General features: G+C 42.3%; 1 protein-coding gene across 1 annotated transcript in view; it reads left to right on the plus strand.

The window, feature by feature from the left end:
- Positions 1-17,703, plus strand: part of LOC120991969 — a 562,088-nt gene that overhangs the window by 38,374 nt on the left and 506,011 nt on the right. Inside the window, 1 exon segment of the mRNA XM_040420728.1 lies at positions 1,243-2,334. Coding sequence (XP_040276662.1) covers positions 1,243-2,334 — 1,092 coding nt within the window.

Below are 17,703 nucleotides of genomic sequence, written 5' to 3' on the forward strand. Positions count from 1 at the left end.
GCAGTGACATGTAATGGAGGAGCACCAGCCTGTTATATCACAAGGTAAGACCCGTCATGTGCAGTGTATACACGTGTGTGCAGTGACATGTAATGGAGGAGCACCAGCCTCTTATAGAAGATCATTTTCATTCAGAATACATTAGGGCAAAACCAATCTGTTTTGGATTACTTCTGAGAGCCCATGACGGATCTCACAAACGGAAAGTCGAAAAGCCAGTGTGAAAGTCGCCTAAGTCGTTGGTGTCTCAATAAAATGTGAAACAATTTGTAGTAAAATTCTTGTCCGGCATCGGCTTTAAATTGCTAAATGTGATCCTGTTGTCCATCACTTCAGCGATTATCTGCTCATCCCCTTCAGACTGAACGTGTGACTTCTAGCAGTAATTGCATCTCCCAGAATGTTCCAGCTGCATTAGAGCGTGTTCACACAGGGCACATTTATTGTAGACATTTCCATATATTGGGTGTTTCTGCAGCAGGTGCATGGATTATTACAAGCCACATTCAGGGTAGCGGGACAGTCACAGAAATGTCTGCAGCTGATCTGCTCTGTGTGAACTTGCTGGTAGATAACCAGTGACTGATCTGTGCTGCTCTTATAATCTGTCCAAAAAGGGGGGAGTTTAAGGTTCCACATATACAAACAACAGGCAGGTTCTGCAGGGGCGGGGCTTACAATGCTCCATTGTTTCCAGACATGGTCAGGCTTTTCAATTTTTTTCGTTTTGTTAAGTCATTATTTACTGTATGTAATAAAAGTCATGACCTGGTGTAAACCAGAATCCTGGACTTTGTCAGGAAGTAATAGAAGCTTTGTAAGGCTGGGATCACAAGTGCAGTTTTTTGGCCAAAGTCAGGAATGGATTTCAAATGAATGAACACTTCTCCTTCCTGCTGGATCAACTTCCAGCCGAATTGGAATGTTATAGGTTTGTCTACTCTGTAGTTTGCAGAAAAATAAAAAATTTTAAACAAATTTTCATTTTTATCTGAACAGAAAATCCCAGTAAGAAATGTGAAAATGTCATGTTACCACTAGATGAAGATATCCTGCAGTGCTCTTCAGGAGAAACCCTCATTACCCTTAATGTGCATCCAGGACATCACAGTACAGATCTGTCATATAATCCTCCTAATTATGAGGAACCTTCTCCTGACCAATCACAGATTGTTACCGCAAGTACAAGTCAGAAAAGGATTAAAATGTTTCATTGTGGTAAAGAATCCACAAACAGCTCAGGACTTTCTACACACCGAAGACGTCACAAAGGAGAGAAAATGTATTCATGTTCAGAATGTGGGAAATGTTTTACACGGAAATCACATCTTGTTGAACATGAGAGAATTCACACAGGAGAGAAGCCATATTCATGTTCAGAATGTGGGAAATATTTTACACGGAAATCATATCTTGTTATACATGAAAAATATCACACAGGAGAGAAATCATATTCATGTTCAGAATGTGGGAAATGTTTTCCACAGAAATCCAATCTTGTTTTACATGAGAGATTTCACACTGGGGAAAAGCCGTATTCATGTTCAGAATGTGGGAAATGTTTTACACAGAAATCAGATCTTTTTGTACATGAAAAATGTCACACAGGAGAGAAACCATATTCATGTTCAGAATGTGGGATATGTTTTACACATAAATCCAGTCTTGTTACACATGAGAAAATTCACACTGGGGAAAAGCCGTATTCATGTTCAGAATGTGGGAAATGTTTTACACAGAAATCCAATCTCGTTACACATGAGAGAATTCACACTGGGGAAAAGCCGTATTCATGTTCAGAATGTGGGAAGTGTTTTACACATAAATCAGATCTTGTTATACATGAGAGAAGTCACACAGGAGAGAAGCCGTATTCATGTTCAGAATGTGGGAAATGTTTTACACAGAAATCAGATCTTGTTATACATGAAAAATGTCACACAGGAGAGAAACCATATTCATGTTCAGAATGTGGGAAATGTTTTACACATAAATCCAATCTTGTTACACATGAGAGAATTCACACTGGGGAAAAGCCGTATTCATGTTCAGAATGTGGGAAATGTTTTACACAGAAATCCAATCTTGTTACACATGAGAGAATTCACACTGGTGAAAAGCCGTATTCATGTTCAGATTGTGGGAAATGTTTTACACATAAATCAGATCTTGTTATACATGAGAGAAGTCACACAGGAGAGAAACCATATTCATGTTCAGAATGTGGGAAATGTTTTACACAGAAATCCAATCTTGTTACACATGAGAGAATTCACACTGGGGAAAAGCCATATTCATGTTCAGAATGTGGGAAACGTTTTTCAGATAAATCAAGTCTTCTAAAACATAAGAGGAATCACACAGGAGAGAAGCTGCATTCAGAATAAGAAATATGTTTTTGCTTCTAAAGCCATAATTAGGGTCATTAGTGAAGTCACACAAGAGAGAAGCCATATGGCCACAATATAAGGAAACAATATATCACTGGGTCATAGACATTGTTTTCATTTCAGGTTGTATATTTGGATATAAAAGCTTAATAGATGTCACATAACGGCTTCTATAAAACATCTGATAAATCCTGTTTAGGAAGACATATTATGTTCATGACATATTTTAAACCATACAGTTAACACTTTCAGCCCCGGAGGGTTTTTTGCATTTTCGTTTTTTGCTCCCTACCTTTCCAGGACTTTTGTATTTCTACATTTTCATAGCCGTATGAACGCTTGTTTTTTGCGGGACAAGTTGCATTTTCTAATTCCACCATTTAATATTGCAAATGATGTATTGGGGAGATGGAAAAAAATTCCATGTGGGGTGCAATGGTAAATATAAATATCTCCTCCCAGAATGTCTTCTGTAATTGTACACAACCTCCCCTGAGAATCCAACAATTCCACAATGCATGAAGAACCTTGCTGAGCCCTGGAAATAACCGATAGTGTGTGTCCTACACTTTCACCTTCTATGTGCGTTGTTTAGAAAAAGTACGTTTTCTGTCTGTGACCTTCGGAAGATTGTTCCTGCGCCTCTTTTAATGCCCTACTGGTATCTTGGGTAGGCGTTACCCCAAACGCCCTTTCCACCTCACTGTGCATCCTGACATCCTCTGCTTTAGATCTATATTTATGTGCACTAATGGACTTAATCAATAGCCCCCTCAGATATGCTTTCATAGCATCCCATACCATATGAGGAGACGACGTGCCTGTATTAAAAGTTAAATATTCTTTAAGGGATACAGTCAGATTTGTCAGGTCCCCCAGAATTTGCAACCAAACTGCATTGCATTTCCATTTTTTCGGCCCAATTCTAGGCCTCCCAATGTCCAGCTCCAATTCCAGTATGACATGGTCTGAAATCGACCTGGGGAGATAATCGGAGGAACTAACAATTGGAAACATACCATCATTCACCAGTGCTAAGTCTATTCTAGATAAGGTGCAATATGTGGACGAGCTACATGAGTATTTGCGTACTGTCGGGTGCCTCAGTCTCCATACATCCAGTAAACCCACCTCTGTCATGATATTGCACAGTGCCGATGCGCCCGGGGATCTTCCAGATCCCTCCACCCTACATCTGTTCATCCAATCGTCTGGTGTACAGTTGTAATCTCCCAACAACATCCATGGAATTCCAGAATATTTTCCCACATACTCAATGATTACTCTCAGCCGGGTCGACGCAAATGGCGGAGGAATATATAATGCAACCAGTATCATCTGAATGCCTTCAACAATGCATAGTAGATATATAGATCTTCCCTCCTCATCTAAATATTCCTTAATACATTCAAATCTAATTTCCTTATGTAGTAATATACTTACTCCCCTGGAATGTGAGGATAACACCGCATGAGTAAGCTTTTTTTAACCAATGTAATGTATCCTTGGTTCGGTGCTTTTCTTGTAAACAGCAGATGGCTGGCTGAAAACGCAGTAGCTAATTGAAAATACTATGACGCTTGCGCGTGTCAGCCATACCTCTCACATTCCAGCTGAGTATCCTAGTCATGCGTGTCATAGTCTTGATATAAACCATAAAAGTGATTCTACATATAATGTGATGATAACCCTATACCTATGTTGGAGTGAGTACCTCCCCCTCCCTTTCCCTCCAAAACCCCTCCCCTGTATAACAGATTTATTCCAACAGGAATAATTTTTAAACCGCTCTTCCCTAGGGCTCTCCTTAGGCTACTTTCACACTTGCGGCAGTGTGATCTGGCGGGCAGTTCCGTCGACGGAACTGCCCGCCGGATCTGCCGATTTGGATATGACTGAAAGCATTTGTGAGAAGGATCCGGATGCGGATCTATGTCACAAATGCATTGCAAGAATGGATACGTCTCTCCGCTTGTAATGCGGACAAACGGATCTGTCTTGTATTTTTTTTTCACATTTTAACCGGTCTGCGCAGGCCGGAAGGACGGATCCGGCAATCCTATGGGGAAAAATGCGGCATTCGGGCAAGTCTTCAGTTTTTTTCGTCGGAAATAAAACTGTAGCATGCTACGGTTTTATCTTTTGCCTGATCAGTCAAAACAACTGAACTGAAGACATCCTGATGCATCCTGAACGGATTACTCTCCATTCAGAATGCATGGGGATATGCCTGATCAGTTCTTTTCCGGTATAGAGCCCCTGTGACTGAACTCTATGCCGGAAAAGAAAACCGCTAGTGTGAAAGTACCCTTAACTCAAATGCACACCTTTTGAAACAGCATATATAACTTTGCAATATATAACTGCTCTTAAGAGCAAGATATGAATTAGAAACTCTTCTTGAGTTGCACTTGTAGTGCACTACTCACCCTCCTGTTACAGAGGAACCAACATACACTGCTCAAAAAAATAAAGGGAACACAAAAATAACACATCCTAGATCTGAGTTAATTAAATATTCTTCTGAAATACACTGCTCAAAAAAATAAAGGGAACACTTAACCGCCTCCGGACCGCCTAACGCAGGATTGTGTTCCGGAGGCGACAGCCCTGCGCACAGTCACGCATATACGCGTCATCTCGCGAGACGCGAGATTTCCTGTGAACGCGCGCACACAGGCGCGCGCGTTCACAGGATCGGAAGGTAAGCGAGTGGATCTCCAGCCTGCCAGCGGCGATCGTTCGCTGGCAGGCTGGAGATGTGATTTTTTTAACCCCTAACAGGTATATTAGACGCTGTTTTGATAACAGCGTCTAATATACCTGCTACCTGGTCCTCTGGTGGTCCCTTTTGTTTGGATCGACCACCAGAGGACACAGATAGCTCAGCAATATGTAGCACCAAGCACCACACTACACTACACCCCCCCCTGTCACTTATTAGCCCCTGATCACCCCATATAGACTCCCTGATCACCCCCCTGTCATTGATTACCCCCCTGTCATTGATCACCCCCCTGTAAAGCTCCATTCAGATGTCCGCATGATTTTTACGGATCCACTGATAGATGGATCGGATCCGCGAAACGCATAAGGACGTCTGAATGGAGCCTTACAGGGGCGTGATCAATGACTGTGGTGATCACCCCATATAGACTCCCTGATCACCCCCCTGTCATTGATCACCCCCCTGTAAGGCTCCATTCAGACATCCGCATGATTTTTACGGATCCACTGATAGATGGATCGGATCCGCAAAACGCATACGGACGTCTGAATGGAGCCTTACAGGGGCGTGATCAATGACTGTGGTGATCACCCCATATAGACTCCCTGATCACCCCCCTGTCATTGATTACCCCCCTGTCATTGATCACCCCCCTGTAAAGCTCCATTCAGACGTCCGCATGATTTTTACGGATCCACTGATAGATGGATCGGATCCGCAAAACGCATACGGACGTCTGAATGGAGCCTTACAGGGGCGTGATCAATGACAGGGGGTGATCACCCCATATAGACTCCCTGATCACCCCCCTGTCATTGATTACCCCCCTGTCATTGATCACCCCCCTGTAAGGCTGCATTCAGATGTCCGCATGATTTTTACGGATACACTGATAGATGGATCGGATCCGCAAAACGCATACGGACGTCTGAATGGAGCCTTACAGGGGCGTGATCAATGACAGGGGGTGATCACCCCATATAGACTCCCTGATCACCCCCCTGTCATTGATCACCCCCCTGTCATTGATCACCCCCCTGTAAGGCTCCATTCAGACATTTTTTTGGCCCAAGTTACGAAAATGATTTTTTTTTTTCTTACAAAGTCTCATATTCCACTAACTTGTGTCAAAAAATAAAATCTCACATGAACTCCCAATACCCCTCACGGAATCCAAATCCGTAAAATTTTTTAGACATTTATTTCCAAGTTAGCGGAAATTGATTTTATTTATTTTTTTCTCACAAAGTCTCCCTTTCCGCTAACTTGGGACAAAATTTCAATCTTTCATGGACTCAATATGCCCCTCACGGAATACCTGGGGGTGTCTTCTTTCCGAAATGGGGTCACATGTGGGGTATTTATACTGCCCTGGCATTCTAGGGGCCCTAAAGCGTGAGAAGAAGTCTGGGATCCAAATGTCTAAAAATGCCCTCATAAAAGGAATGTGGGCCCCTTTGCGCATCTAGGCTGCAAAAAAGTGTCACACATCTGGTATCGCCGTACTCAGGAGAAGTTGGGCAATGTGTTTTGGGGTGTCATTTTACATATACCCATGCTGGGTGAGATAAATATCTTGGTCAAATGCCAACTTTGTATTAAAAAAATGGGAAAAGTTGTCTTTTGCCGAGATATTTCTCTCACCCAGCATGAGTATATGTAAAAAGACACCCCAAAACACATTGCCCAACTTCTCCTGAATACGGCGATACCACATGTGTGACACTTTTTTGCAGTCTAGGTGGGCAAAGGGGCCCACATTCCAAAGAGTACCTTTAGGATTTCACAGGTCATTTACCTACTTACCACACATTAGGGCCCCTGGAAAATGCCAGGGCAGTATAACTACCCCACAAGTGACCCCATTTTTGAAAGAAGACACCCCAAGGTATTCCGTGAGGGGCATGGAGAGTTCCTAGAATTTTATATTTTTTGTCACAAGTTAGCGGAAAATTATGATTTTTTTTTTTTTTTTCTTACAAAGTCTCATATTCCACTAACTTGTGACAAAAAATAAAAACTTCCATGAACTCACTATGCCCATCAGCGAATACCTGGGGGTGTCTTCTTTCCAAAATGGGGTCACTTGTGGGGTAGTTATACTGCCCTGGCATTCTAGGGGCCCAAATGTGTGGTAAGTAGTTTGAAATCAAAATCTGTAAAAAATGGCCGGTGAAATCCGAAAGGTGCTCTTTGGAATGTGGGCCCCTTTGCCCACCTAGGCTGCAAAAAAGTGTCACACATGTGGTATCTCCGTACTCAGGAGAAGTTGGGCAATGTGTTTTGGGGTGTCATTTTACATATACCCATGCTGGGTGAGCTAAATATCTTGGTCAAATGCCAACTTTGTATAAAAAAAATGGGAAAAGTTGTCTTTTGCCAAGATATTTCTCTCACCCAGCATGGGTATATGTAAAAAGACACCCCAAAACACATTGCCCAACTTCTCCTGAGTACGGGGATACCAGATGTGTGACACTTTTTTGCAGCCTAGGTGGGCAAAGGGGCCCACATTCCAAAGAGCACCTTTCAGATTTCACCGGCCATTTTTTACAGATTTTGATTTCAAACCACTTCTCACGCATTCGGCCCCTAAAATGCCAGGGCAGTATAACTACCCCACAAGTGACCCCATTTTGGAAAGAAGACACACCCAGGTATTTCGTGATGGGCATAGTGAGTTCATGGAAGTTTTTATTTTTTGTCACAAGTTAGTGGAATATGAGACTTTGTAATAAAAATAAAAAAAATCATCATTTTCCGCTAACTTGTGACAAAAAATAAAAAGTTCTAGGAACTCGCCATGCCCCTCACGGAATACCTTGGGGTATCTTCTTTCCAAAATGGGGTCACTTGTGGGGTAGTTATACTGCCCTGGCATTCTAGGGGCCCTAATGTGTGGTAAGTAGGTAAATGACCTGTGAAATCCAAAAGGTGCTCTTTGGAATGTGGGCCCCTTTGCCCACCTAGGCTGCAAAAAAGTGTCACACATCTGGTATCCCCGTACTCAGGAGAAGTTGGGCAATGTGTTTTGGGGTGTCTTTTTACATATACCCATGCTGGGTGAGAGAAATATCTTGGCAAAAGACAACTTCTCCCATTTTTTTATACAAAGTTGGCATTTGACCAAGATATTTAGCTCACCCAGCATGGGTATATGTAAAATGACACCCCAAAACACATTTCCCAACTTCTCCTGAGTACGGAGATACCAGATGTGTGACACTTTTTTGCAGCCTAGGTGGGCAAAGGGGCCCACATTCCAAAGAGCACCTTTCGGATTTCACCGGCCATTTTTTACAGATTTTGATTCCAAACTACTTCGCACGCATTTGGGCCCCTAAAATGCCAGGGCAGTATAACTACCCCACAAGTGACCCCATTTTGGAAAGAAGACACCCCAAGCTATTTCATGATGGGCATAGTGAGTTCATGGAAGTTTTTATTTTTTGTCACAAGTTAGTGGAATATGAGACTTTGTAAGAAAAAATAAATAAATAAATAAAATCATCATTTTCCGCTAACTTGTGACAAAAAATAAAAAGTTCTATGAACTCACTATGCCCATCAGCGAATTCCTTAGGGTGTCTACTTTCCGAAATGGGGTCATTTGTGGGGTGTTTGTACTGTCTGGCCATTGTAGAACCTCAGGAAACATGACAGGTGCTCAGAAAGTCAGAGCTGCTTCAAAAAGTGGAAATTCACATTTTTGTACCATAGTTTGTAAACGCTATAACTTTTACCCAAACCATTTTTTTTTATCAAAGACATGTAGAACAATAAATTTAGAGAAAAATTTATATATGGATGTCGTTTAAATTTCGATTAATAACAAAAAAAGTAAAAATGTCAGCAGCAATGAAATACCACCAAATGAAAGCTCTATTAGTGAGAAGAAAAGGAGGTAAAATTCATTTGGGTGGTAAGTTGCATGACCGCGCAATAAACCGTGAAAGTAGTGTAGGTCAGAAGTGTAAAAAGTGGCCTGGTCATTAAGGGGGTTTAAGCTATGGGGGCTGAGGTGGTTAAACAACACAATGTTACTCCAAGTCAATCACACTTCTGTGAAATCAAACTGTCCACTTAGGAAGCAACACTGAGTGACAATCAATTTCACATGCTGTTGTGCAAGTGGGATAGACAACAGGTGGAAATTATAGGCAATTAGCAAGGAACCCCCAAATAAAGGAGTGGTTCTGCAGGTGGTGACCACAGACCACTTCTCAGTTCCTATGCTTCCTGGCTGATGTTTTTGTCACTTTTGAATGCTGGCGGTGCTTTCACTCTAGTGGTAGCATAAGACGGAGTCTACAACCCACACAAGTGTCTCAGGTAGTGCAGCTTATCCAGGATGGCACATCAATGCGAGCTGTGGCAAGAAGGTTTGCTGTGTCTGTCAGCGTAGTGTCCAGAGCATGGAGGCGCTACCAGGAGACAGGCCAGTACATCAGGAGACGTGGAGGAGGCCGTAGGAGGGCAACAACCCAGCAGCAGGACCGCTACCTCCGCCTTTGTGCAAGGAGGAACAGGAGGAGCACTACCAGAGCCCTGCAAAATGACCTCCAGCAGGCCACAAATGTGCATGTGTTTGCTCAAACGGTCAGAAACAGACTCCATGAGGGCCCGATGTCCACAGGTGGGGGTTGTGCTTACAGCCCAACACCGTGCAGGACGTTTGGCATTTGCCAGAGAACACCAAGATTGGCAAATTCGCCACTGGCGCCCTGTGCTCTTCACACTGAGCACATGTGACAGACGTGACAGAATCTTGAGACGCCGTGTAGAACGTTCTGCTGCCTGCAACATCCTCCAGCATGACCGGTTTGGCATTGGGTCAGTAATGGTGTGGGGTGGCATTTCTTTGGAGGGCCGCACAGCCCTCCATGTGCTCGCCAGAGGTAGCCTGACTGCCATTAGGTACCGAGATGAGATCCTCAGACCCCTTTTGAGACCATATGCTGGTGCGGTTGGCCCTGGGTTCCTCCTAATGCAAGACAATGCTAGACCTCATGTGGCTGGAGTGTGTCAGCAGTTCCTGCAAGACGAAGGCATTGATGCTATGGACTGGCCCGCCCGTTCCCCAGACCTTAATCTGATTGAACACATCTGGAACATCATGTCTCGCTCTATCCACCAACGTCACGTTGCACCACAGACTGTCCAGGAGTTGGCAGATGCTTTAGTCCAGGTCTGGGAGGAGGTCCCTCAGGAGACCGTCCACCACCTCATCAGGAGCATGCACAGGCGTTGTAGGGAGGTCATACAGGCACGTGGAGGCCACACACACTACGGAGCCTCATTTTGACTTGTTTTAAGGGCAGTACATCAAAGTTGGATCAGCCTGTAGTGTGTTCTTCCACTTTAATTTTGAGTGTGACTCCAAATCCAGACCTCCATGGGTTGAAAAATTTGATTTCCATTTTTTTAGTTTTGTGTGATTTTGTTGTCAGCACATTCAACTATGTAAAGAACAAAGTATTTCAGAAGAATACTTAATTAACTCAGATCTAAAATCTTAAAAAATGGAAAAATGGAAAGACTTATGCCAACCTCCTCCTGTGTTGGTGGGAGGACCAATATGTCTTCCCAAATCAGCACCGTTGGTGGAGCGAGAGTATCACCTTTTGGACTCGCTACATCGAGGATGTGTTTCTGATCTGGGAGGGTAGCTCGTCCGCATTCCACAAGTTCATCAATACTCTAAACCAAAACGATATTGGTTTGAGCTTCACCTACGAGACCCAGATGGAGCAGATTATGTTCCTCGATATAGTAGTGAAAAAAACTGAGGGGACCCTTAGTACATCGGTTTATCGAAAACCGACGGCAACCAATAGCATCCTTCACTGGGATAGCCACCACCCAGCTACTGTGAAGAGGGGGATCCCTAGGGGACAGTACCTGCGGGTTCGCAGGAACTGTTCCTCAGGAAGCAACTTTTATTTTAAATCACAAAAATAAAAAAACAGACTACTACAGAGAGGTTATCCTTTGCCCCTTTTAAGAGAGTCCTTCCAATATGCAGAGTCGAAGAGAAGGGAGGACTTATTGATGCCAAAGCATAAAGATAGTTCGGACGAGGGTCAGATTCGCCTTATATCTACCTTCGACTCTGGTAATAAGGAAATAATGTCCATCTTGAGAAAACATTGGCCAGTACTAACAATGGATCCAGACCTAACGCAGGTGATCAGGGAATATCCCCAAGTGACCTATCGGAAAGGAAGGAGTTTGCGGGACCGTTTAGTCCACAGCCACTACGAGGGTCCCAAAAAAGAGGGCACTTGGCTAGATCGCAAGCCCCTGGGTATTTTTAGATGCGGATCGTGTAAGGCTTGTAACTTTATTAATACCTCAAAAACAGTGACATGTTCCATTACACAACGCTCCTATGCCATCCGGGACTTCGCTAATTGCAGGACCAAAGGCATTGTATATATTTGCCAATGTAATTGTCCTATGGACTACATTGGCAAGACCAAGAGAGAATTCAGAAGAAGGATTTGCGAGCATATAAACGACATCAAAAAACTAAAAGACACACCCGTGGCGCACCATTTTAATAATTGCCATAGGGGCGATGTGGCCTCTGCTCATTTCTCTGTACTCAAGGTACTCCCCTTACCTGAGAGAAAAGGTGACTGGGACAAGAGGATTCTTAGAAAAGAGGCCTCTTGGATATATCGTTTCCAGTCCCAGTCCCCATTAGGTTTGAACGAAAGACTAAATTTTACATGTTTCATCTAAAATCTGTTCGTCTAATATGTACTTCCCTTCAGGAATAAGTTCTATATATTTTTGGTATGTTGCCCTTTAACTGGACTAATCGATGCGAAAAGCATCCTGCTGCCTAGGTGATTATAGTATCAGATCACCTTATCTTTACTAAGCTTGGTGTCCTTCCCCCTTTATTTTTTCATCATTTAGGGGTCGACATAAGCGACTACTATCCCTTCTCCTATGATTCGTTTATACGTTATTATTAAGAAAAACTTTTATGTTTGTATGAGGTCCCCCCTGTTTTTGTCCTTGGCTGGATGGTGATGGGCCATTACAGACTAGGAATATTCTCAATAAAGATCTAATTAGATGATCCCATGTTTTGGGGCTCTTATTCATGGTCTTAAAACGTCTGGAACCATCGTGGGAATACCTTGTCCGACGATGCGTTCCACCGTTGCGTTCCACTATGTGCCAGGAACTGATGTCCTAGCACTTCCAGTTTCCGCATCAAGCATTATGCGGTTCACCATGCGTGTCACGATACTGGAAGTGACATAGATAGGATGATCTGCGCTCCAGAATGCGGTCCAAACGCCGGAAGGAGATTTCTGGCGTCCGGAAATTGGATCTGGACAAGCGCTGGTTTAAATAGTTGGCGCCACCACGGCCAGGGCTAGCTCTGGGCCCTAACAACCTGGCGTTTTCTGTGGCGAATCCACCATCCTCCCGCTTGTAAGTAGGAATAGGCTATTGTCTTTTTATGTATAATTTGTTTGTCATTCCTAAACAACTAAATAAAAAATCCACCAACTTCCCCCCATTTCAATTGTGTCCAGCAATTGACATCTTTGTGAAACTTGTAAGTGAAGATTTGACCATACTCAATAACCAGGGAAAGAAAAGAGAAGAAAATTTAAGTATAAAAGAAAAAGGAGCATTAGATGCATTAAGAGATCTAAAAGGAGTATTATTTAAACAGGCAGATAAAGGGGGAAATGTAGTAATCTGGCCAGAAGATATGTACATGCGACAGGCCTATAAAATATTAAAGGATAAAAAATGCTATCGTAAATTAGATTCTAACCCCCTCTCTACCTTCCAGAAAAAACTAAATGACATACTGGACAGAGCTGAGGAAGATAATATTATTCCACCAAAAATAAAACCTCTACTGACAATCCCATCTCCTAGAATACCAACATTTTATATGACACCCAAAGTGCACAAAAATATAATAGATCCGCCCGGTCGACCCATCATATCAGGTAATAGTGGGCTATGTGAAAAAATTGGTCAATTCATTGATTACCATCTTAAAATGCTTGTCAACACCTTGCCATCATTTATACAGGATACGACGGCAGCGCTAAATAGACTAAACAATATGCAAGTAGAAGAGAACATGATCATGGTAACAGCGGACGTGGAAGCATTATATTCGAATATCAAGCACGAAGATGGCCTAAAAGCAGTCGCTTAGTACCTAAAAGGTAATAATATGGAGGGGGGATTCAACGAGTTAATCCTTACCCTGCTGAAATTCATATTGGATCACAACTTCTTTCTTTTCAATGATGAATTCTTTCTACAAACACAGGGTGTGGCGATGGGGGCCACATGTGCCCCCTCATACGCCAATCTTTTTTTAGGAGCCTGGGAGAGGGAAATATTCATGAATGAAACAACACCATACATCAATAAAGTGCACAATTGGATGCGCTTTATTGATGACATCTTCTTCCTGTGGGAGGGCACACAGGAGGAACTTAAAAAATTCATCAATACCCTCAACAATAATGACCAGAATATATTCTTGACCTTTCAGATGGGAAAGGAAATCACCTTTCTAGACCTAAAAATACAAATAAAAGATAATGGCATACTAGAAACGGACATATATAGAAAAGAGACCGCGGTTAATGCCTTACTGCATGCTGAATCATCCCACCTGAAAGCCACCATTGATGGAATACCTACTGGACAATTCGCAAGAATAAAGAGGATCTGCTGTAATGAAGGTAAATACAAAGAATGAAGCAATGAGATGAGTGAGAGATTCAAAGCCGGGGGATATAGTAACAGACAGATTAAGAGAGGAGCTGGTAAAATAAAGAAAAAGACTCGAGAGCAACTATTGTGCCCCAATGTGATAAAAACTGAAGATATATCACAGAATACCAGATTCCTAACAGAATATAATAGCCAATGGTGGCAAATAAAGGAAATTTTACAAAGGCACTGGAATATATTACAAACAGATGTAGTCCTAAAAAAATGTGTTTCGGAAAAGCCCCTGGTAACAGCTAAAAGGGCAAAGAATTTTAAAGATCTATTGGTGCACAGCCGCTATATAGGCAAAACTGGGAGTGATGGCAATGATAAACTGAAAGGATCCTTCCCCTGTGGGACATGCAAGGCGTGTAAAAACATGATAAAGACCACAGAATTCACTGGCCTAAACCATGACAAAAGGTATAAAATCAGGGAATATATCTCATGTTCTTCAAAAGGCGTAATATATCATGCCAGATGCCCCTGTGACAAGATCTACATAGGTCTTAGGACCAGAGAATTGAGAGTACGAATCAGGGAACATATACGAGATATAGAGAAAAGCAAAGAAGAAGACGACCCAAACAACCTTAAAACGATACCTAGACACTTCAAACTGTTCCATCAAAGCAATGAAAAATTGTTGAAGTTTACAGGTATAGACCAGATACATATGGGAATACGGGGGGGGGGGGGGGAGACCTCCGTAAGAGGCTGGCCCAAATTGAGAGTAAATGGATCTTCAGATTAGGCACCATGGCACCTAAAGGGTTAAATGAAAACTTGGGATTCAGTTCCTTCCTGTAACTGTAGGAGGTTTTTAGGTTAATAGATATGTATATTATATTTTAACATTGACTTGTTTGATTATTGTAGAATTTACCTGATTGCTTTGAAGTGGATGATGGCTGGACTCCTATGTCCGTGAAAGTCCATTGGAACCTGCAGAGGGGGAAATAAAAGGAGAAAGAAAGAGAAAGAAAGATTGGAGATTCAATAAGTATATTTGTATATCAATGAATTGCATACACAGTTATGGTATATGGAGAAACCAGATATGTGGGGATTATATAGATATCTATGGCCATACCCTCTTCATGTACATACCTAGTATATGTGTGATGGTCTACAGTAGATCATCATACATATCCAATAGTTTGGGTGGAGATAAGTATCTAAGAGGCATTTGTCATACATATAGAGGATACACTAATAGAGAAGACTGGAGTGTTGATATATAAAAAGAGGATGTTATTAATCCATTAATTTTTGGAAATCTGCACTAAGCACTTTAGCTTTATAGACAGTGACGGGTGGTGGCACATATGCACTGAACCTCAGTATTTAAATGTATATGTACTGATTGTAACTCGGGAAAGTGATGTAATAGTATTATTATAAACATCTTGTAATAATGGAATAGGCACTAACTATATATAATGTACTTATTTGTATTGATGGTAGGACAGATGCACTTGATATTAGTATTGTATATGCACACGACACTTTAGCAATCGATGTGGTGTTGTGAACTGTGGAGTGGGGAGTGTCGTCTGCCCGGTGAGATCACCATGGGTAGATGATGCACCGCCCGCATGTCTACACCTACCACACACAGACTGATAGATACATGCAAATGGTTGGAGGATGGTGTGGCATTTGGGGGGGGGGGGGCTGTTATAATACGAGAATTATTGAAATCTGCGGTATCAGATATGATATATACTTAATCGATCCCAAGCTGATAACTGTGAAACATACAGGGAGTGCAGAATTATTAGGCAAGTTGTATTTTTGAGGATTAATTTTATTATTGAACAACCATGTTCTCAATGAACCCAAAAAACTCATTAATATCAAAGCTGAATATTTTTGGAAGTAGTTTTTAGTTTGTTTTTAGTTTTAGCTATTTTAGGGGGATATCTGTGTGTGCAGGTGACTATTATTGTACATACTTATTAGGCAACTTAACAAAAAACAAATATATACCCATTTCAATTATTTATTTTTACCAGTGAAACCAATATAACATCTCAACATTCACAAATATACATTTCTGACATTCAAAAACAAAACAAAAACAAATCAGTGACCAATATAGCCACCTTTCTTTGCAAGGACACTCAAAAGCCTGCCATCCATGGATTCTGTCAGTGTTTTGATCTGTTCACCATCAACATTGCGTGCAGCAGCAACCACAGCCTCCCAGACACTGTTCAGAGTGGTGTACTGTTTTCCCTCCTTGTAAATCTCACATTTGATGATGGACCACAGGTTCTCAATGGGGTTCAGATCAGGTGAACAAGGAGGCCATGTCATTAGATTTTCTTCTTTTATACCCTTTCTTGCCAGCCACGCTGTGGAGTACTTGGACGCATGTGATGGAGCATTGTCCTGCATGAAAATCATGTTTTTCTTGAAGGATGCAGACTTCTTCCTGTACCACTGCTTGAAGAAGGTGTCTTCCAGAAACTGGCAGTAGGACTGGGAGTTGAGCTTGACTCCATCCTCAACCCGAAAAGGCCCCACAAGCTCATCTTTGATGATACCAGCCCAAACCAGTACTCCACCTCCACCTTGCTGGCGTCTGAGTCGGACTGGAGCTCTCTGCCCTTTACCAATCCAGCCATGGGCCCATCCATCTGGCCCATCAAGACTCACTCTCATTTCATCAGTCCATAAAACCTTAGAAAAATCAGTCTTGAGATATTTCTTGGCCCAGTCTTGACGTTTCAGCTTGTGTATCTTGTTCAGTGGTGGTAGTCTCCACACTCTTCTTGCGACCCTGTTGACTATTTTGAATGAAACGCTTGATTGTTCGATGATCACGCTTCAGAAGCTTTGCAATTTTAAGAGTGCTGCATCCCTCTGCAAGATATCTCACTATTTTTGACTTTTCTGAGCCTGTCAAGTCCTTCTTTTGACCCATTTTGCCAAAGGAAAGGAAGTTGCCTAATAATTATGCACACCTGATATAGGGTGTTGATGTCATTAGACCACACCCCTTCTCATTACAGAGATGCACATCACCTAATATGCTTAATTGGTAGTAGGCTTTCGAGCCTATACAGCTTGGAGTAAGACAACATGCATAAAGAGGATGATGTGGTCAAAATACTCATTTGCCTAATAATTCTGCACACAGTGTACATATGTACAGCCCCCCACCTGGCACTGCAACTCCGATCTATTGTGCATGGGTATTTATGTATATGGTAGATGTACACTACGCAGTGCATGTTTGTTTCATATATATGCATGCGTGCTCTTCTCACAGACACCTACTAATAGACACAATATTGTTGGCACTATATGAATGTTGATATTTTTTCATATATGTGTATATATATATATATATATAGACTCTTTTTGCACACCCCAACATATAACTATGTAATGCCAAGATATTTGTGAATGATATTAATATACATGGGTTGACGTCGAAGTGGTCTGAATCTCCGATACCGAAATATCTAGTGATGGTATATGTTGCCTTCTAGTCCACTCTGCTGGGGGGATAGGAGATTAATGGAAACAACATTCACATCAAGATTAGGAAGGATCTCCATATACCCATATACCTAGCAAACAAGCGTAATGATTTCAGTGCGCATCACGGATCACAGATGGGAGGACTTGCGCCGTCCCGTCAGGCGAGATCCCGGTGACGTCAGACGTCGTCTGCCCTCACTCGGATCACGCAGGCGGAAGGGCGGAAGTCCCTTCAATACCCAAATCTGCAGATTACATGAAATCAATACCAGGCGGAACACTTGACGGGAGTAAAGCCAGCCATTGGCCACAAGATAG

Source organism: Bufo bufo, chromosome 2 (genome assembly GCF_905171765.1).
Source record: "Bufo bufo chromosome 2, aBufBuf1.1, whole genome shotgun sequence".
Taxonomy (NCBI): Eukaryota; Metazoa; Chordata; class Amphibia; order Anura; family Bufonidae; genus Bufo; species Bufo bufo.